The sequence below is a fragment of the Bipolaris maydis genome, assembly GCF_028858645.1.
Source record: "Bipolaris maydis strain C4 unplaced genomic scaffold PSV08scaffold_17, whole genome shotgun sequence".
Lineage (NCBI taxonomy): Eukaryota > Fungi > Ascomycota > Dothideomycetes > Pleosporales > Pleosporaceae > Bipolaris > Bipolaris maydis.
In genome coordinates, this window is record NW_027093873.1 from 781,987 (window position 1) to 801,492 (window position 19,506).

The following is a 19,506-nucleotide window of genomic DNA, read 5'->3' on the forward strand; positions in this document are numbered from 1 at the left end:
TTCTTCTTCTTTTCAACCACATCTTATTTTCATTACGCTCGCGGACATCTCTTTTTATTCGCGCATAAACTAGCATTTTTACTCAATCTCTTCTCGGGAAAGAGACATAACGCCAGGGCCACTCCTTTTGCAAAAGTCTTTTTTTTTATCAACATTCAGACACGCTTGTTGTGTATATCGGCTGGATTGCGCATGCACATCTCGATATGAAACACGAACAATTATGTATCAGATACTTTTGTGTCGATTGATCATATGCAGATATGACTGGTAGAGAGTAATGATAATCATCAGTTGTATTCAGATGTTCCGCGTCAGTGATTCGCTGACTGTTTTTTTGGACTTGATAAATCCCAAGTCACCTAACATCTAACAAATACTCTGGCATCAAATTCACGATGAACAAAGTACCAGGCGAAAAGGTAGCATACCATAGCAAAATCCCAACCAAAGCCCCTCGTCCATCCCCAGCCACGACATTCACAAAGGTCATTTTCCCCCACCCTTTTCTCCTCCCCAACCACATACGCCCCAACATGCAAACAGAACGCTCCCATGCCCACCCCGGCCCAATCCACAGAAACATGCAGCCAGCCTCTCACCTCCCCCTTCCCCTAGCATCACGCACCCCCCAGACGCCGCAGCCACTCAACGGGTGCACAACAAAACAGAATAAATGGGCCCTTTCTCTCACTGCGCTACATTCCTGCCCTCTGCGGACGGACCCCATGCCACATAACCTGCTGACCTACCACCGCGCCTGTGCCACGGTGACACGGCAGCAGCAGTACCAGCAGCCCCACACCCGTTGAGCGGCCCCAAAAACAGTTTTTTTGCGTAACGTGGGGGAGGATTGGCATGTGGGGGCCAAACAAGTATGCACATATGTACATATGTACATATATGTGTAGGAGGCAGGGGTTTAAGATGGTCATGGGGGATTGGGTGGGGAGGATGTGCTTGTGACATGTAGGGCATGATGCGGCAGGGTCTCGATGTGGTCGGTGGCCCCGCTGTCCGGGTCTGCTTCTTTCTCTTCTTGACAAGATGCCAGGGTGTTGTGTTTGTGTTTTTGGGCAAAGGAGCGAGTGGATGGGGAAGGCGGTGAGGTGGAATGGGGCGAGGAGATGCGGAGTAGTGCTGTGACGTGGTTTGTTGTTTGTGGTGGGGACCGAGAGAGGGAAATTGGTGGATGTCGATACGAGATTTGGGGGTTAGGGCCCAGAGATGGACTTGAGAAGCTCAAAAATTTAGTGCTGCCACAGTTAGAGGGGTTTTGAACCGAGTAGGGCAATTATTCGCGAGTGAAGAATATGAGATGTGAATGCTCGGTGATGTTACGTGGTGTCGTTGACGATAATAAGAAGTCGGCTTGTGTATCTGTGTCTGCGCTTCCAGACTGACAGCATTATTCTCGTCGATCTGGAAGATGGTTGAATCATAAAAAAATGGGCTTGTGATTACTAGTATTGGAAGTGCATTCGAGTGTCTCATTTTGAAGGATTTCATGTAGGGCTGAAAGTGCTCAAACAAGTTGAACACGAAAACATATGTAAAAATGATACATCCATAGCTAAGAGCTATACATTGAAGGGTTCTGACCAAGAAGTCTCATTCCCATTCCAGGATGGAGCTATTGGTCCCCCAACAATGGCCCTACCTTTCATCCCGTAGTCGGTAGTCTCATGCTTTTTTTTCCTTTTGTCTTCTTTCGACTCTTCTTCTTTACAAAAGCTCTGATTCCGGTAGTACAACCTCTACTAATGAGACCTGACTACGGCAATCCCATATCTTGAGAAGCTTTAACCCCGATTTCTCAACAATAGTACGGAATTCACGAGGTGTGCGTTCAATGCCGTTTATCGCTGCCATCAGCGCGAGGTCGCGTTGATGCGAGTAACGCGTGTAATATCCCTATCAAGTCAGTGTTATTTGCACTTACATAGTTAGGTTATCAACTTACCCAGTTAGCAGGCAAAGGAGAGGGTGCAGCAGTGAGTTCTTCCGAACCCAGCGTTGTGTTCATGACCTGATCACAGATCAGAATTCGTGATCGTGGTCCCATACTAGGCTTGATGGCTTTCAGAATGCGAATGCAGTATTCGTCTGACCAATCGTGCATGATATATCTAAGCCAATACACTTCGGCTTCTTTTACCGGGTTTGGTTCGAAAAAGTCGTGTGGACAGAACTGTACCCTCTCTTGTGCAATAGCTTCAGGATTTTCTTTAGGCCAGATTACTGTCTCTGCCTGCTCTAGCGCTGGTGCGCGATCTTGTATGACAAATTGCAATTGCGGGTAGACCTGCGAAAGTTGGAGACAGAATCCGCCAACGCCTCCTCCCACATCGACCACGCGAGCAGAGCCCAGTGACTCCCAAGGATAGTCTAGCCATATTGTTAGCTGTTGCAAATCCTCGCCATTATTTGAGACACGCACCATAGAAATGAGCCTTCCCAAGGACTCTACCTCCTCCAACCATTGCTAGACCAAAGATGGGCAATTCCGGTCGAACTATCAGCTCAGAGCCAGCCTTGCCTTCCACTGCCTTGTTCAGCTCGGATCCGAAAGGACCAGGATATCCGCTTTGACCCCCGTCGGTCCCGCAACGGCCGTCCTGTAAATTTTGCACGGTGATCTTTTCTTCGAACCACTCCCATCTTGGCTTGTGGGTGCCTAAAGCCTTTTGGAAGGCAGTCTCTGCGACATTGTAAGAAGGGCCGGTTTTCTTATCGAAAAGTGATCTAGGTAAATGATCCGAAGCAGAGTACAGATCGAATGCGCTTTAAATGAATATTCAGCGCGTTTTCTTCTTATGGGGGCCCAAAGAGACATACAACATCACAATATATGCCCTGAGAGGCTCGTTTTTTACCAAAGCAGCTGAGACTTCGTTATTCGCAAACCGGTCGGGCTGGACCTCCTTGAAGATGTGTATGGAGCACAGACAACGCATAATTCGAGCTGCGATTATGCAAAAGTTAATACACACGACCGGGGCCTTCCACATATATCGGCGATACTAACATAATTTTAGAGCGTCGCAACCTGCTTGCTCTGCCAGCTCCTTGACTGCGACACCATTCTCATCATGGCCAGCCAGCATGTCTGGGATTCGTTTCTCAGCTGCTATGTGTAAAGCTCGTGCCTCGAAATATTGCATCGATACTTCTAAAAGACGCACGCTCGGCGTGCTCACAAGCTCAGTGATCATACCAACTGCAGCGAGAATCGTTCTTTGGGCATCGAATAGCGCTCTAGGGGGAAGAGAGTTTTTGTAATCTCCGCTTGATGCTCCCAGCGTAGCTAGCGCAGAATGCATGAGCGCCTCGAGCTGCATGAGCTTGATCGTAGTCGAGTTAGGTTCCATTGTTTCAAATGGTTTTTGCAAGTGAAGGAGGAAATATCGAGTTCTGTATCTCCCGGTCGGGTGCGGGGTTGTGTTTTAATAACATTGAGCGCATTCATTCTGCATATCCTTCCTTAGTGCCTTTTATTGATGTATCTGAACATGTAAATAGCATAGTACGAATCGGGTAATTTTCCTGTTGAGATGTAGCGCCCTTGCCATGGTTGCAGTGGCCTGTACGAAGTCGCTTACTGCTATCGCTCGGCTAAAGTTAATGATGTCATGTCCTTGCATCGGCTGGTATATTCTTCTGAACCTTTAGAGAGTTTGTAGTATCTTCGCTAACTGGCGTTCTCCACTAACCGTAGTGTTGAGGGCTTCGTATACTAGGTATCTCCCCAACTTAGCCGCAAAGTTGGGTGAATAGGCAAATGGATTGTAGGAGATGGGTTGGATAAGATGCTTGTGAGATCATTGTCCGGTTCCATATGACAACAGGGATCTAGAGAGCCTAGCCATATTGGGTGATGGTAGGTGGAAAACGACGATGACTGATCTGGCTCAACTGATTCAGAAGACATAGTGACCAGCGGTAGCCAAAATATTATGAGTATCAATGCTAAGGAAGGACCTCAAAGGGTTAACATCTCTAAGCATTCATGACACGATTGAGGTTGTTCAGGTGTAGAAAACGATGAGGTCCCTATGCGCGCTGACAAGGAAGCGATTATTTGGCAGAAATTCAACAGATCTTGTATGATCTTACCATTATTTTTGGAGGTGTTTCGAGCACAAACAAACGCGATATGAATGCCGCTAAGAAATTTCTGCTTTCACTGGCCGCAGTCATGCCAATATACCAGAAATGTCCATGGTGGAATAGCGTCAAGGCAGTAGGCCCGCCTCCATTTCTTGCACTCCACAAGGCAAATAAGACCTCTGGGAGATATAGGCACGACACTCAAGATTGGATATTTGCAGGGTCTTCTGGGAACGTATACAGTTCTGAAGAGTCTACATAAGAATTTTTGGACTGCCAGGTAAGCACAAGGCTTAACAGTGGTTCAACAATACTAACCTGAGAAGCAGCATAAACACAGGAACTGTTGTCATCAAGACCGCACCTATAAAACGCCTCAACAATGAAAGGGAGACGCTGAACCTGTTTCAGCATTGCCCAAACATTCGACCATTACTTGACCAGATCGAAGAGCCTCCAGCTCTGGTCTTGAAGTTTCTCCGGGACAACGCACCTCGAATATGAAAAATTTGGAGAGGTCAGAGATCAAGTTAGTAGCAAAGGGGATTCTTGAAGCATTGAATGCCTTCCATGAAGCAGGTTATTTACACACAGGTTAGATCAGAAGAGTTGTATCTTCAAGAGGATAAGAAATGACTGACTAACTTACAGATGTCAACCTGGATAACATCCTTGTCAACTATGGAGTCGGGACAAATAGGTTCAGCGAAGTGAAGCCGAGTGACTGTGGAGACGCATACCATGTTGACCCAAATGCGGACTCACTCGAGATTGGTCACGTCATTGGTGCAGCAATTTTTCGCAGTCCTAAAGCAAACCTCCAACTCTGGTGGGGTACCGCTACGGACATCTGGTCTTTTAGTGCCACAGTAAGTCTCTTCAATACTGTTTTCGCTAGATGTAAGACTAACAAATATTCCTTGCAGCTTATTAGTCTTATATGGAGCAAAAAACTGGCATATCTTCCTACCCAAAGATTATTCGGTGGATGACCCAGAATTCCCCTCCCATGTTCTGGCTAAGCAAACATCTATATTTGGCCCTTTCCCTATGAGTTATAGGGACATTGCTGATGAAGAGAGACAAAGTATCTTTATACTCCTCAGCGCCTACCTTAAGGAAAATAGATCGTTGAAGCCTTTCTCAATGGCTGAAGATCCGGAACTCACGATGGGGGATAGAAACTTCATTTGCAGGATCATGAGGAGGGACCCAAGGGATAGACCTACAGCAAAGGAATTGTTGGAGGATCCGTGGTTTCACTGAGCTCTCAGCTGCAGTATTACGTTCAAAGTTCAATTACTCAACAATCAGTTCACGAAAGTCAAGCTGGTGGCGCATGTTCTGCAAAGTGTTGGAAATTGGCTGGAGAAAGAAACAAAACACATCGTAGGCATGTGCAGCAGAGAGATCCGAAAGAAGAATTGCACAGAATCAGTTTAGCCTGGCAAGGACCTATGGGAATTTCTCAGCGCAGAAAAAAAACGATTAGAGACCAGAGATATAAGTTAGAGAGACTACTAGTTATAGTTTAATCAATGTCGGCAATCACATATCACATGTTGACCCGATGTAGCTTCACAGCGGACCAGCTACGACGTTGAAAGATAGACAGGGTGACTATAAAGTGCTGGACACCCCAAGAGAACGCATACTATGCCATAGCCACAGTCACACACTTTCTATGCAAAGCGTATGCCTTGAAATGCCTCCAGTCGATGCTATGTGAGCTTTGTTTCATAAAGACACAACTACACTCTGCCTCACTGTTTTTGTGCCCCTCTTATGCAATGCAAATCGATGTAAAACAGCGACCGACAAAGAATATGAGAGGTGAAAATGGTGAACACGTTAAATTAACAGATCCATACGTGTAATATCAACTGCACGTGAAGGGCTTTTGAATCCAGACCACACCAGCAAGTGCATCTGAGCTGTAATGGGGCATCTACACCGATCATTTTGAGCAAAGTTGTCAGAGTGCATTGGAAACCACTAGCGATAATTTACTCACTTTGATTCTAAAGTTCAGATTTCTACCATATTCCGATGACATTGTGTGACCCGGTGGCTGTCGTACACGGCCCGTTCACAAGGTTAGTGTCTGGTCCGTCTGCACCCGATTGTCGGCCCGTTCATACTTAATTGATCTCCCGACGAGTTATTGGCAGAAATTCATAAAGAGAGTTTTTGTAATTTCACATGTTCAAGTAATTACCCGGCTTGGAGGCTGTTTAAACCCACAAGCGCATTCCTGGCTCAAGGGGATGCAGCAAGGCTCGTCGCAATCAGCCAAGCTTGGTCATACTACTAGTACTAGCCCGGTTTTAACGCTTACGTACGAGTAATTTGCCAATCATCAGCAGGCCTAACCACATTTGGTTGCCGATATGCTTACATAGGCCCCTTTACAGTGATTTTTATGCCATTTTGTACCCCTTGGCTCATCACCCGATCAATCTGACTGCTTTGCAAATGTACATATCGAAAGCTCTGTCAACGACTAAAAGAGCCTTTTCGCGCGATGGCAGTGCCAGATGAAATATTCTGTGTCGTCAAGCACTACCTTGCACCGCCTTGCACCTCGATAAGCTACAACATGTTTGTATGAACTCTTTCGCTAGCCTACTGTCAAACAGTTGCAGACCACGCAAATGTTTGCTCTTACCGCCTAAGAACAGCAGGGAAGTCGGCGCATGTCAGCCACGCGTCAAGCTTTCTGACAGTCACGACCTTTCTCCGGCGTTTACTTACTTAGCCTACCCATCTTATGGAGAAACGAAGCGAGTGGAGAACCAAGTGACATCGACTATCGCACACTTTGCATGTACTTTGTAAGATGAACTACAATGTGGGGCCGTTACCTACGTAGCTCCCGCTCCGAAATATTAGATCCGTACTATATTATACGTTGGTGGGCAGATTAGTGTTTCGGTCGGTAACGAACCGAATGTTTCAAATGCTCATCATTCGCAGGATCCGAGCTTTTAACGTGATCACACTACTAGTCGAAAATATGGTTATTCTCATTGGTGGATTAGGTCCAAAGTAGTTTTCTAGATGAAATTCGCCGAGCAATGTACAAGGTCCGTAGTAGTCTTACATCAGTCAGCTTTGCTCACGTTGGGCTGGCTCTTAGCGGCTGGTTATACGGGTACTGTGTGTCCGACCAAAAGACGTACGCATGTGTTGTCTTGTTCAAGAGATGGACTCAAATTGAGGCAGCAAGGGCCACACTAGACATCATTAGTAAATCACCAACAAGAAGCGATCGAGATACTCAAGTTGAGCTTCTCAGGGTCCGAGCAGCATCTAGCATCTACATGTCGTCAGCACTGTGCCAAGGCGTCCTACTTACCAAAAAAACGGGCGCCATAGCGTAGTAATCAGAATGATCGACGCACGTTTCGGGTGCTCATTTCGGGCTTATTACCACGCTCCGCAGCATGGCCCACCTGGTCAGGGAACCTCAGGGATATACTTCTGTCATATATAACTTGCTCGCACTGCTGAGCAGAGAAAAGAGTAGGATACGCACTTCCAGATCCGAACAGTCATTCATTTTGTTAACTTAATACTCAATCGAGTCGTCACTCTCATTAACCACGCATTCCAAAATGTTGTCACTCATTGTCTCCTCCCTAATTGCCCTGGCGCAGGCTGCTCCCCACCAGCCCGTTCAGCCGCAGAAAGCTGCTGCTCTTCCTGCCAATCTGGTGCGAGATTTGGCTACCGCTGTCGCCTTCCGTAAGACGGTTACTGGACCCCAGGAGATCCTCGCCAACTGGACGGGCTCCGATGTTTGCCAATGGGAAGGATTTACCTGCGCCCAAAATCCCGACACTGGTGTTCTTACCCTTGCTTCCATCGACTTCAACGACTTGCACTTGACCGGCAACATCAAGCTGAACCACTTCGTCGAGAACTTTCCGGACCTTGCCCTTATCCATGTCAACAACAACAGCTTCAGCGGCTCTGTCCCCAATCTTAAGAACTTCAAATACCTATATGAAGTCGACATCAGTGAGAACAAATTTAGCGGCTCGTTCCCTCTGAACGTACTCAGCAACAGTGGTCTCTTTTACCTCGACATCGGCAACAACCAGTTCAACGGCCCTCTCCCCTCAAACCTCATGTCTTCCCTACCCAACCTCGAGGTCCTCTTTGTCCGCGTGAACCGCTTCAACGGCGTCATCCCCGACATGTTTGCCGACGCCAAGAATCTCCAGGCCGCCAGCTTCCTCGAGAACCAGTTCGTGGGCCCCATCCCCAGCAGTCTGACAAAAGCTATGTCGCTCCAGGGACTCAGCTTCGCCACCAACAACCTCACTGGCACCATCCCCGTAGGCTTCGGCCTCCTGCCTAACCTCACCGCCGTCGATTTCTCGTACAACTCCCTCACGGGCACCGTTCCCGAGGACCTTTGCGCGAGCAAGTCGATCCAGTACATCTCGGTCGCTGGCAACAAGCTCGACCCCAACCTGGGTCCTGAGTGCCAAAAGGCAAAGGCAAAGGGTATTTTGATCAACTAGGTTTGAAGATCGAGAATACAGAAGGTTAGCAAATGCCATGACACGCTGATGGGAAAGAATATAGACAGTGTCAGGGCATGTAGTAATGTCTAAAGCCTTTCAGTTCGAGATGCAGTGCTTAGTGTATATGTGCTGTGCGCATTTTCTAACTTAATTAGAGTAAACACTACTATTACGTTTGTACACGAAGAAATGTAATGTCTTGTTCACTATTGTCACTATCAACCTACGCAAAAAGATATCGAGAGTCTTGTTGAACTTGTGTTTCAGTGACGTGACGAATACTAAAAACAAAAACCCTGCTTACTTCGGTTTAACAGTAGGAAGAGAGCCATAATAGCCAAGTCAACGGTTGGTCACATCAAGTGACTCTCGATCAACCGGCAGCAACCCAGAAAAGAAATTAAGAACAAGCGGGATCAGCCTACGAAGACCAAAACGTCTTTACCACGGAATACTGCCACAACTCAAAGGGCATCTCAACCTTACATGCAATCAAACAGAGTACGTCATTTTGCGTCGCAGCAGTAAAGACCGTCTTAGATATTTCCTCGGTAATACAATCCTATCTAGCTCTCCCAATGAACCAAGCGAGTGGGTAAACAGCACATCCAAGCCCTGAACCTCTCCCATCCCTATTCAACACTGCTAACAAACAACAAGCTCCCTACTCTTACATTTACAAAGAGAAGAAGAAGTAGAAGTAGAAAAAAAAAGAAATAAAAAAAAAACCCCCGATAAACCTGGATATCACTTATAACCCTTCCGAGCGCGAGCTCGAGTTACCCCATCTAACCCAATCCATCCCACAGACCGAAAGAAAGAAAGAAAGAAAGGTAGGAAATGGAAAAAAGAAAGAAAAACTCCTACGCATCCCGATGAAACAACCCCCTAAGCCCAAGACCCCACTTCCTCCCCTCCTTCTCCTTCCTACCCAGCTCATCCCCCACACTAACCACCCTCCGCCCAGCACTTCTCTTCCCCTTGGCCTCGCCGCCATCCTCACCCGCACTCCCAACAGCATGAAAATGCGTACTCGGGCGCGTCAAAAGGGCCAAGCCATGCGACATTCTCCTCTTGTCCTTTGCCGCCGCCTCGTCCGCCACGCCCTCGACATCGCTGCATGCAGCCGCATTCGCACTAAACGGCCTACTCCTCTTGCGGAGCAAATTCGGGCTGCGCTTGGTCTTCTCTCTTTCCAGCCGATTCAGCTCTTTATCTGTGCTTCGCAGCGTCTTTTTGAGATGGTGCTGCGATGTCTTCAGGCCGCGGAGTTGGAGTGCTGCTTCGCTGCGTTGCAGGCGGACTTGCTCGACTTGGTGGGCCCATACGTCGTCGGGGTCGCGGGATACGGTGCTTGCGCGGGTGTCTGGGCGCGGACTGGTGTTTGGGGTGCTGATGTGGGTTGGGTGGGAGGATTTGGGGGTGGAGGGGGCGGTGGAATGGGTGCCAGGCAGAGGGGTGGGTGAGGTGGTGGGTGAAGTGGACCATTCTTCGAGGAGTTCAAGGTGCTTTAGCTTTTCTTGGAGGGTGGAGATGAGCGATTCGAAGGTTTGTTTGTCGGTTTGTAGTGAGGCGAGTTGTTGTTGGAGGACTGTGAAGGAGGTGGTGTGGGTTTCTTGGTCGTGGCGGAGTTGATCGAGTTCTGTCGTTTTTCTTGCCAGTTCAGCTTCTAGTCGGACTGTGCTTGCGTGGTCGCTTCCTAATTGTTGGTGCTCTTGGTCGTACTTCTTCTTGAGGTCGTTGTACGCGGCATTCATTGATCTCATCCGCTCATCCATTGATGACCCGAGTTCTTCAATATACTTCTCCTTCTTCGATAATTCTTCAACCAGCTCATCCTTGCTCTTCTCCAGTGCGCCCATCTCCTGGCTTTGGCTGCCAATCTGTTGATGTAGATCAGAGTTCTCTTTAGTAACAGTCTCAAGCTCGCTATTCTTATCGCAAAGTCGAGTCCTGTATCGTGACTTGGAGACTTTTGCAGCCTCAAGTTTAGCTTCAGAGTCCTCTACAAACTCCAGATAGCGCTTCTCGGTATCCTCGACGGCAGAATAGGCGTTGGCTATATCTGACTCAACACTTTCAAGGAAGGCCTCGAGGTCGGCATTCATCCGACGCGCATTCTTCAATTCCTCTTCCGCAGAAGCAAGACGTGAGATAAGTTCTCTTTCGGAAGCTTCAAGTTTGACGTTCGTATTGCGAAGTGACACGAGCTCTTTGTCGGCTTCGAGAAACCTGTTGAATGCGTCCAAGCTCTCAGACTCTGCAATTTCGAGACGCATTTGAGCCGCGCGAAGTTCAAGTTGTAGCTCATTTGTCCGATGGGACGTACTTTGCGAAGACTCCTCAAGCTTGGCATGCTCCAGTCGCAGGCTATTCAACTCTTGATCACTTGCCGACAATTGAGCAATCACGTTGGTACAGTTGGCTTCGAGCTCAGCTACCCGTGAATGCATGCCAGATAGATCTTCTTGAAGAGACTTGTTGTGGCGTTCAGATCCCTCAATTTTAGCTTCCAACTCCGTTCTCGCTTGTCGCACTGCATCTAGCTCTGTCCTAGAATGAGCAAGTTCGGTATTGAGAGAAGATTTCTGCGATTCAAGCTCGTCAAGTCGAGAACGAGCCGAAGAAAGACTTTGTTCCGTACTCGCTGAGACTTCCACGGCTTTGTTTAGCCTCGCTTCTACATCACCCTTGAGCTGCCGAAGTTTTTCTAATTCTCTTTCGGCTTCCCTCAGTTGTGACGTAAGTTTGGCATTTTGAATGTTTGCCTCATCCATCTCTGAGCGAGCTACAGTGAGGTTCTCATTCAGCTCGCTGTTAAGATCCACTGTGTTGTCGAGTTGAATTCTGATAGCTTCGTTGCTTTGTCGAGCAAGTCTCAGCTCTTCCTCCAGGCGCGCATTATCGGCATGCGCATGTTCGAGCCGCTTCTCAACAGCTGCCTTTGCGCGACACATGGCTTCCAGCTCCTCCTCGCTAGATGCCAGTCTCGTTTCAAGCTGTGAGATCTTGGAATGAGCGTTTTGTAGTTGGGAATGCGTGCTTTGCAACTTCTCATCAAGCCCCGAAAGAGATTCTTGAAGAGAATTCAAGCTTTCTTCGGAGTTTTGTTTCGATTGTTGAAGATCCATAATTTGGATTTGTAGAGTAGATAGCTGTACCTGAACGCCGTTCGCTTCTGATTCAGATTTCTTGAGATCGTCCCGCACAGAGCGTAACTGAACTTCTAGATCTGATTTGGAGCTGATGGCTTCGTCAAGTTCTTGTTGTAGTTGATTTCTGGCCACATCCATGTCATGGGCTTGTTTGCGAAGATTCGCGAGATTTGAAGCGGTCGTATCACCGTCTGACTGCGCAGCCGACAAAGCTATTTCAGCCTTCGCCCTCGCATCATCACAGTCTTTTAGTGCAGCTTCCAGATCTGATAACCGATCCTTGAGCACACTAACTTCCGTAGTTGATGCAGCTAACCGTTCTTCAAGGAGCGACTTGGATTGTTGGCCTTCTGTCAAGTTGTTCTCCAATTCTCCAATCTTAGCTTGCAAGCTGTCAAGGTCGCTCTGCGTTGACCTGTGCTGCGACTGGGCTTCGCAAATTTGACCCTCAAGTTCCGCTTTGACACGATGAGCCTCTTCAAGCTCGCCTTCAGTACTCCTTTTGGATTCTCGTAGATGGCCAAGCTCTTCGCGAAGAGACACTCCTAGTTTCTCTGATGACTCCAGAACAGATCGGAGGTTGAGAATCGAGGCCTCAAGTTCTCGGAGATGTTCGTTGCTCTTCTCCATTTCGGCAGCATGACGGTCATCGCTTTCTTGCTTTGCATTGCGCATGTGCTCCAATTCTTTCTGGAGTGATGATTTCTGCTTTTGTGACTGTCGGAGCTTTTCCTGTAAACTCACACTCGTCGATTTCATCTCTGCAAGCTCATTGTTTTTCATCTGAACACTCTCACCAAGCTTAACCCCAAGCTGCCGTACATTCTCAAGATTGGCTTCCAGTGCGGATTTCTCGTCTCTTAGCGTCTCAAGTTTTGTTTGGGCGACGCCATCAGCTGCCTCTAATGCTTGAACGCACTCAAGAGCTTGCTGAAGTTTGGTTTCCGTGTCGTTGTAAGATGTGCGCAAGTTTTCCAACTTCGCCTCCAGTTCTTCCTTTGCTTTTGTTTCCTCGTGCAATATTTCTACAGTGGCACGCAACTCATTCTCTACCGTAGCCTTTCCACTCTGTAAGTCCTCGAGTTCGTTCGCCAAACCATCGCGTGCCTCAGTCTCAGTACGCAGCTTCTCCTGCAACAGCTCCAACTCCTTCTTCATGTCCGCCGAGGCCCCATGAGCATCCTTGCTCGTAGCTTCTACATTGTACAGTTGTTCACGCAACTGAGCAATGACATTTCCTCCTATCTCAATCTTCCGGGTATGCTCGGCGGCTTCCGCGTCGTACGTGTTAACTTTCTGCTCGAGGTTTCGAATATCTTCCAACCCTTGGTCAATTCTCTTCTGCAAATCTTCACACTCCTTCTCCTTCTCTGCAAGGCGTTCTCGAAGCGACAATTCGTTACGCTGGACGTTCTCGAGCTCATCGCGTGTGGAGTGTAACGTTTGCTCAAGAACCGAAGTGCGAGTCTTGAATTCTTCGACCTGGTTAGTCTGCATCCGGACATGCTCATCTAGCTTAGTCTTTTCCTTCTGTAGCAGGTCAATCGTGTGCGTCATATCTGCATTCTTTTGGTCCCATGCTGCGAGCTCTTCACTCTTGTCTTGCAGTTTCTGTTTCAAGAGTTCTTCTGAGTCTACAGCCATTTGCAGCTGCACCTTGATAGCTTCTAATTCTTTGGCTAAACTGCTTCTTGAGCGCTCTAGAGTAGTAATTTGAGATTGGTGATGCTGCATCTCCTGTTCCAATCCGGCTTTGGTCGCTGCCAAAAGCCTTCCATCTTCCTTGCTCTCTGCACACTCACTTTGGAGTTGTTCTATACGCCTCCGGCATGCAGCAAGAGCTTGGTCTGATTCACGCTTGGCTCGTATCAAGCGACTGTCAGACGTGCGAATCTCGAATGCACTTCCGAGGCGAGGAGTGAGCGGAAAGTCGACATCGTGCCATGGAGCTGTGGACGATCGTGTCGGAGTCTTGGGAGAGCCGAACGGGCTATCAGGAGCACTCGAGCGTGTTGGTGGAGATGGAGGCGGGGAAAGGAAACTGTTTCCATGATTATGGCGTGGCTCTTCCTTGGGGGTTGAATCTGTGACACTGATTAGAAGAGCTAGTACCAGAGTGCAGCTAACTTACATTGAAGTGTCAGCATGGAGGCCCTTTCCAATGCTGCGAGAATCTCCTTGTTGCGGTCTTCTTCGATTCGCAGCGCCCGCTGCAACTGCTCGACTCTATTTTGTGCATCTTTACCTTCGAGATAGTGGTTTGTTCTGCTCTTGGCGAGGTTCCGGGCAGTAGTCGCAATCTGTTTCTCCTTCACGGATATACTAACGGCCATGCGAAAGGCTAGACGACGTAACGATGACACTGACCGCTTTGCCTCAGCGCCCGCAATCTGATGTGCCTTCAGTTCGGCGCGAAGCGTATTACGTTGGGCCTTGATGTAAGATAGATGGGCCCAGTTGGCTATAACGTGGGGGGCATCTTCCTCCTTGGACTGTGGATTGTGGGTATCTTCTCCATCGTGTTCAGGTTTGGAAGTATAGGACGAGGAGCGGCCCCAGTGTTCCTGCATGAAACTGCTTGACATGGACGATACGGATCGTGGCACGCTGGACTGTGGGGTGGCAGATGGCCGCGAGCGTGGAGACGACTTTGGCTTGTTCTCTTTGGGAAGACTGCCAGCGCATTTTTGCATATCGAGGAAATTAGTAGGCAGAATGGCCTCTAGACCCGAATGCGCGCGGCTGGCACCTAGAGGGTCCTTGTCCTTGGCCTTGGAACCTGACGCCATCGTGGGCGGTGGTTACACGACCATGAGGTGACCAAGTTGCGACTTATGCCAGATAACGGCCAAAACTCTTCGTTCAATGTGGCTGGGGGGAAGAACTATTCCGACAGCGCCGGTAGCGATGGCGTTGGGACACTGGAACGGATGGGGTTAAGAAGGTGGTGCGTTGTGGGCCACCGTCACGCAAGAGGCGGAACTGGGACAAGGAAAAAAACAGGGATGTGATAGGAATGGGGAAGGAAATGAAGAGACTTTGGGATTTGGGATCGACTTCAATCAGAGCATGTACGTAGAAAGACAAGATAGCATCTTGAGAATAATAGAGATACACACAGCCTGAGACTGAGAAGAGCAAAAGCTGACCTGATGGGCAGCAGCAGTTCACGCCAGGCGCAGGTATGACGATATACAACCCGGGGGTTCCATACGGCAGACCCATGGTTCTTCGCGATATTTTCCGATCGAGGGTATTGGCGCGCCTCAAGTGCATGGATAAGCCTGGACGGTTGGGTTGCTGTCGTGCCGGGCTGGCCGCCACGAATCTCTGGCGCCTAAGTGGGTCGAGGGTGGGGAGACAAGATCGCATGTGCATGCCCCTCAACATGTGCACATGTGCGCAGTGACCATGGTTCGCATCGCTTCTGTGGTGCTATGCGGTGTTAATGCTACTGTTGGTTGTTAATAACTAGAGTAGTGCATAGCCCCTTACAGCAAGTAGAGAAGAACATGGTGCAGTCGTTTGGTCCGAGGATGCGGCGGCGTCACTGCGGAAGTCAACCATGTCGTTTTGCCGCAGGAGCACTGGGCACTGCCCGTGGTGTGATATCACTCGTGATCCCCAGCATGCTTGAATCGATCCCGCGATCTATTAGTAAATCATTCTGCCCTGGCGTTGCAGAGTGGACGAAAAACAAATATGTAGAGAAAAAAAGGAAAAATACAAGGAAGCGTAAGAACAAAATGTTCCACGTGGCTTTCAAGCTAGCCAGTATTTTAATTCATTTTTTAGTAGGTTGGCCGTCATACTAATCATCTACTTGGTGTACTTCTTCTGCAAATGCTTCGCAATAGTCGTCAACTGGATGTTGCTTGTTCCCTCGTAAATGGCGCCAATCTTGCTGTCCCTAAAGTACTTTTCGGCTAGGCCCTCTCTTACGAAGCCCATTCCGCCCATCCATTCAACTGCTTGCCCGGACACACGCCCGGCAACCTGCGATGCCATAAGCTTGGCCATGGCCGCATCCATGACGAATTCCTCGCCAGCCTCCTTCTTACGGGCGGCGTTGAAGACAAGGGCGCGAGCAGCTTGAATGTCGGTCCAGGCTTGGGCGAGTTGGTGTTGCATGCCCTGGAACTCGCCAACGAGTTGGCCAAACTGCTTGCGGTCGTTCCATACGTAGCTATAACTGTTAGCGCGTGGCCACTCACATTGGGACCATGACGATGAGACTCACCCTGCTGCGTTCTCCCAAGCACCCAGTGCCAGACCGGTCATCTGTGCTGCAATACCAATGCGGCCCTCATTGAGCAGTCCAATGGCGTATTTGTAGCCCTCAAATTCCTTGCCTAGCAAATTGTCCTTGGGAATTTCAACGTCGTCAAAATTGAGAACACAGGTGCTGCTGGCTTTAATACCCAGCTTCTTCTCCTTCTTGGCAATGGAGAAGCCGGGGGTGCCCTTTTCGACAATGAATGCAGTGATGCCCTTGTACTTCTTGCTGGGGTCGAGATTGGCAAAGACAATGAAGAAGTTTGCTTCCATGCTGTTGGTAATCCACATCTTGTTGCCGTTGATCTTGTAGCCATTGTCTGTTCGCGTGGCCTTGGTGGCGAGTGCAAAGGCATCAGAGCCAGAGATGGGCTCGGAGAGACAGAACGACCCAACTGTGTTGGTGGCCAACTTGGGCAACCACTCCTTCTTGAGCTTCTCAGAGCCATACTTGAGAATGGCAGTATTGACCAGTGTGTTGTGTACGTCGCACATGACGCTCACACTGGGATCGACGCGCGCCAGCTCTTCGATGGCAATGATGGCCGAGGTGAAGTTCATGCCCGAGCCACCGTACTCTTCGGGTATCTCGATGCCCATGAGTCCCTGCTCAAACAGCTGCTCGACTACTGCTGGGTCCATGGCCTCAGCCTCATCCATCTCTCGGGCCTTGGGCAGTACGACATCATTGGCAAACTTGGACACCGAATCGCCCATGAGCATCTCGGTCTCCGAGAGGTGGGTGATGGGTGTCGGTGGCACATCTGAGATATCGACAGCTTCTCGCCGGGAAGGAGTTAAGGAGAGACATCGTATTCTGGCCCGCCATCGCGTTAGTTTTTGCTTTGGCTATATTGAACACTTTTTTTCGGTGGATTTAAGACATACTGCGGGGCGGGGCGGACTGCTGGTCGCAGCGAACGCGACGAAGCCGTAGCAACGCGGGTGAGCGGTCGTAGAGATCGTGAGAATGAGGCCATTGTCAAAAAAAATGTGTGGGAAGAATGGGAACTACAGGTTGCGATTGTACCCAAGCCAGTTGGCAATGGACCACCGCCAATATGCCGAGGCAGCTCAAAGTTAGCCGGCGCAGGCCGCACGCCCACATGTCCGGGGTTTGCGGAGAAGGGCTCTTTGTTGATCACATGCTAGAGCCGCTACACACCGACGTCATCGATTCGCAGGCATGGCCACTGGGATTAGATTTGACATGGTGCTGAGTAGTCGTGGGGTTGCAATGTCGAAAAGAGATAAGATAATCAGAGCAAAGGCCATATTGGTGAAATTACAGCAAGGGTATATATGTATAAGTATGTGAGTAGGCGAAGCAAGTAAATATATCGTGACCATAACATGACAAGGCAACCGCAGCTCCAATTCAAGAGACTACAAACCATTGGTAGCAAAGAGAACCCATCTCAATGAAAAGACTGTACAATCGCAACTCCCAATCAGTGCCTTTGCGCAATCTAAACGCGACCGGCACCGCCGCCGACGGCAAACCGGCCAGCCTGCATCTGCGACTTGTACTCATTCAGCTCGGCGGCCTCCTTTTGCTCCGCAGCCAAAAGGGCCTCGTGTTCCTTCCTGCCAATGCGGCGTTGCTTGATGCAGCAGAAGAGGATAACAAGAGCGCCAATCGCAACGGCTGAAACAGCGCCGATGACAATGCCGGCCTTGGCACCGCTGGATAAAGCCGTGAAACGGTTCCTGACGCCGTGAGGTGACTGGATTTCCTCAAGAACTTCAGACTTTCCCCTGCAGATCGTTAGTTTCATACCGCAAGCAAGTGGACGCAGAGGGGAAAACAACGTACTCAATGACCTTGACCTTCTGCCAGCTACCAGATGAGTCCATGTTCTCCCACGAGTACTTGGCAGCGCTCGTGTAATCTTGAGCATACACTGACTGGACGGTCATGGTGTACGGGCCCTTGCTGAAGTCGGTTTTACCGCCAGCCCATTGGACAACACCAGGGTCGTTCTTGCTTGGGTCACCAGCAGCCCATGCACCGATTCGGATGTTCATGGGTGTTTGGGGGTAGCGGGTTCCTCCCTTGGCCTCGTCGAATGTAAGATTTCTAATACTCTTACCGTCAACAAGCCACTCGATGCGTTCCTTGGTCCAGTCAATAGTGTAGTTGTGGAAGTCTTCCTGTGGGGCAAAGTCAAGTTCGAAGTCTTTGCCACGGTCGTAGGTCGAGGTGTCTCCCTTGCCAAAGTAGTTGGTGAGAATCGAGCTCTTGTCGCCGATGAACTCCCAGTCAATCTCGTCGAGATCCTCAGACTGCAGGATAGCGCTGGAGATGATTCCGGTACCGGTAGCCACCTTCATGACGACTTCGAGACGCCCGAAGAACATGTAAAAGACCGAATTGGCAGTGGGTGAGTCGCCCGATCGTTCAATGGTAAAAGTTGCACCCTTCTCAACCCAATCGATCTTGCCCTGGTTCGGCATCTGCCAGATCTTATCGTTCTGTACGATACCCGTCTTGTTCCACAGAAAAGTCACGTTGCCGCCGAGAGCTTCCATGTCGGGGCAATTTGTCGTGTTGAGCGGGTTGCCTTTGAATGTTAGCGCCTATCTTGCTTGATGTTAGGGCCGGATGCGACGTACAGTCCGAGTGCGTCTGCGCGGTAGTCGTAGAGACCAAGCCGGCGATGATTGCGGCTGCAGAAATGGCGAAGGACTTCATGTTTGCGATTATCGTATGCGCGAGTGTGTACCGAAGGAGTGTGGTGTCGCGCGTAGACCAGACGCGCTGAGGGTGGTGTTTGGATCAAAGAATGACTGTGAGCGCTTTGAACGCGGAATGGAATGAGTGGACTCTCACGAGGAGAAAAGGAAAAACGAGGGGGATTCTTTTTCAAGGGAGCGTCAGAAGGACGTTTTGAGATTCGGCAAGCATGGGACCTTTGGAGTACAACCGGGCAAGATTTAAGGAGTCGTCTAGTGTCATTGTGCTCCCTGCGCATTGCTATTGGCCAACCGACGTTAAACTACAAACAGCACTTGCCGATCGCCCAGCATTGGCCCGTCTTCTCCTGAGCATTATGAGCCACTGATATCGTGGGCGTGTGTGACGCTTCGCAACAGGCGCCCACATTCATCAGTGTAGTAGAACTTTTGACAGCGGGTATCTAATGCTGACAAAGGGTCACAGACGATACGCCCAACTATGTACCTCTGTAACCCCTCCAGGGACCATGTCTCAGATGCAGTCAGCGCGGGAAGGCTTCACGCCAATTCGGGAGCCAAGGGGTTATGAAACGCCAGGCAGTCTGTGCTAAACGACCCTTGCTTGAGGCGCCGAATAGTGCCGTGGCGATAACGATTATCAAGGTGGGAACTGTCTTTGGCCTTTCTCGCTGTGCATTGGGTTGCACAGCCGCCTTGACCCACTATCAGCGGGTATGCGCCACTATCTAAGA

The 19,506-nt window shown here is 49.4% G+C and overlaps 6 protein-coding genes across 6 annotated transcripts; 2 read left to right on the plus strand and 4 right to left on the minus strand.

Moving 5' to 3' along the window:
- Window positions 1-1,725: 1,725 nt before the first annotated feature.
- On the minus strand, window positions 1,726-3,418 carry PSV08DRAFT_405798 (S-adenosyl-L-methionine-dependent methyltransferase; the record flags this gene model as incomplete). The annotated part of the gene is made up of 5 exons (XM_014222557.1): window positions 3,029-3,418; window positions 2,839-2,965; window positions 2,441-2,784; window positions 1,964-2,388; window positions 1,726-1,914 (listed from the first exon to the last, which is right to left on the minus strand). The coding sequence occupies exons 1-5, from the start codon at window positions 3,369-3,371 to the stop codon at window positions 1,726-1,728; spliced, it is 1,428 nt and encodes a 475-aa protein (XP_014078032.1). The 5' UTR covers window positions 3,372-3,418.
- A 780-nt stretch (window positions 3,419-4,198) lies between these two features.
- PSV08DRAFT_374984 (kinase-like protein) lies at window positions 4,199-5,376 on the plus strand (the record flags this gene model as incomplete). Its single annotated transcript, XM_066093298.1, has 6 exons — window positions 4,199-4,243; window positions 4,332-4,390; window positions 4,440-4,583; window positions 4,628-4,704; window positions 4,762-5,010; window positions 5,045-5,376. The coding sequence occupies 6 exons, from the start codon at window positions 4,199-4,201 to the stop codon at window positions 5,374-5,376; spliced, it is 906 nt and encodes a 301-aa protein (XP_065948033.1).
- Window positions 5,377-7,676: 2,300 nt separating this feature from the next.
- PSV08DRAFT_232338 (uncharacterized protein) lies at window positions 7,677-8,642 on the plus strand (the record flags this gene model as incomplete). Its single annotated transcript, XM_014222559.2, has 2 exons — window positions 7,677-8,314; window positions 8,387-8,642. Exons 1-2 carry the CDS (start codon window positions 7,728-7,730, stop codon window positions 8,640-8,642), a joined length of 843 nt encoding a protein of 280 aa, XP_014078034.1. The 5' UTR covers window positions 7,677-7,727.
- Window positions 8,643-9,508: 866 nt separating this feature from the next.
- PSV08DRAFT_232341 (uncharacterized protein) lies at window positions 9,509-14,589 on the minus strand (the record flags this gene model as incomplete). The annotated part of the gene is made up of 2 exons (XM_014222560.1): window positions 9,509-13,884; window positions 13,932-14,589. The coding sequence occupies 2 exons, from the start codon at window positions 14,587-14,589 to the stop codon at window positions 9,509-9,511; spliced, it is 5,034 nt and encodes a 1,677-aa protein (XP_014078035.1).
- Window positions 14,590-15,513: 924 nt separating this feature from the next.
- Window positions 15,514-17,112, minus strand: PSV08DRAFT_211612 (acyl-CoA dehydrogenase/oxidase). Its single transcript, XM_014222562.1, has 3 exons — window positions 16,964-17,112; window positions 16,041-16,892; window positions 15,514-15,986 (listed from the first exon to the last, which is right to left on the minus strand). The coding sequence occupies exons 1-3, from the start codon at window positions 17,053-17,055 to the stop codon at window positions 15,620-15,622; spliced, it is 1,311 nt and encodes a 436-aa protein (XP_014078037.1). The 5' UTR covers window positions 17,056-17,112; the 3' UTR covers window positions 15,514-15,619.
- Window positions 17,113-17,354: 242 nt separating this feature from the next.
- Window positions 17,355-18,977, minus strand: PSV08DRAFT_339903 (glycoside hydrolase). Its single transcript, XM_014222563.2, has 3 exons — window positions 18,692-18,977; window positions 17,892-18,639; window positions 17,355-17,833 (listed from the first exon to the last, which is right to left on the minus strand). Exons 1-3 carry the CDS (start codon window positions 18,768-18,770, stop codon window positions 17,545-17,547), a joined length of 1,116 nt encoding a protein of 371 aa, XP_014078038.1. The 5' UTR covers window positions 18,771-18,977; the 3' UTR covers window positions 17,355-17,544.
- Between the last annotated feature and the right edge of the window lie 529 nt (window positions 18,978-19,506).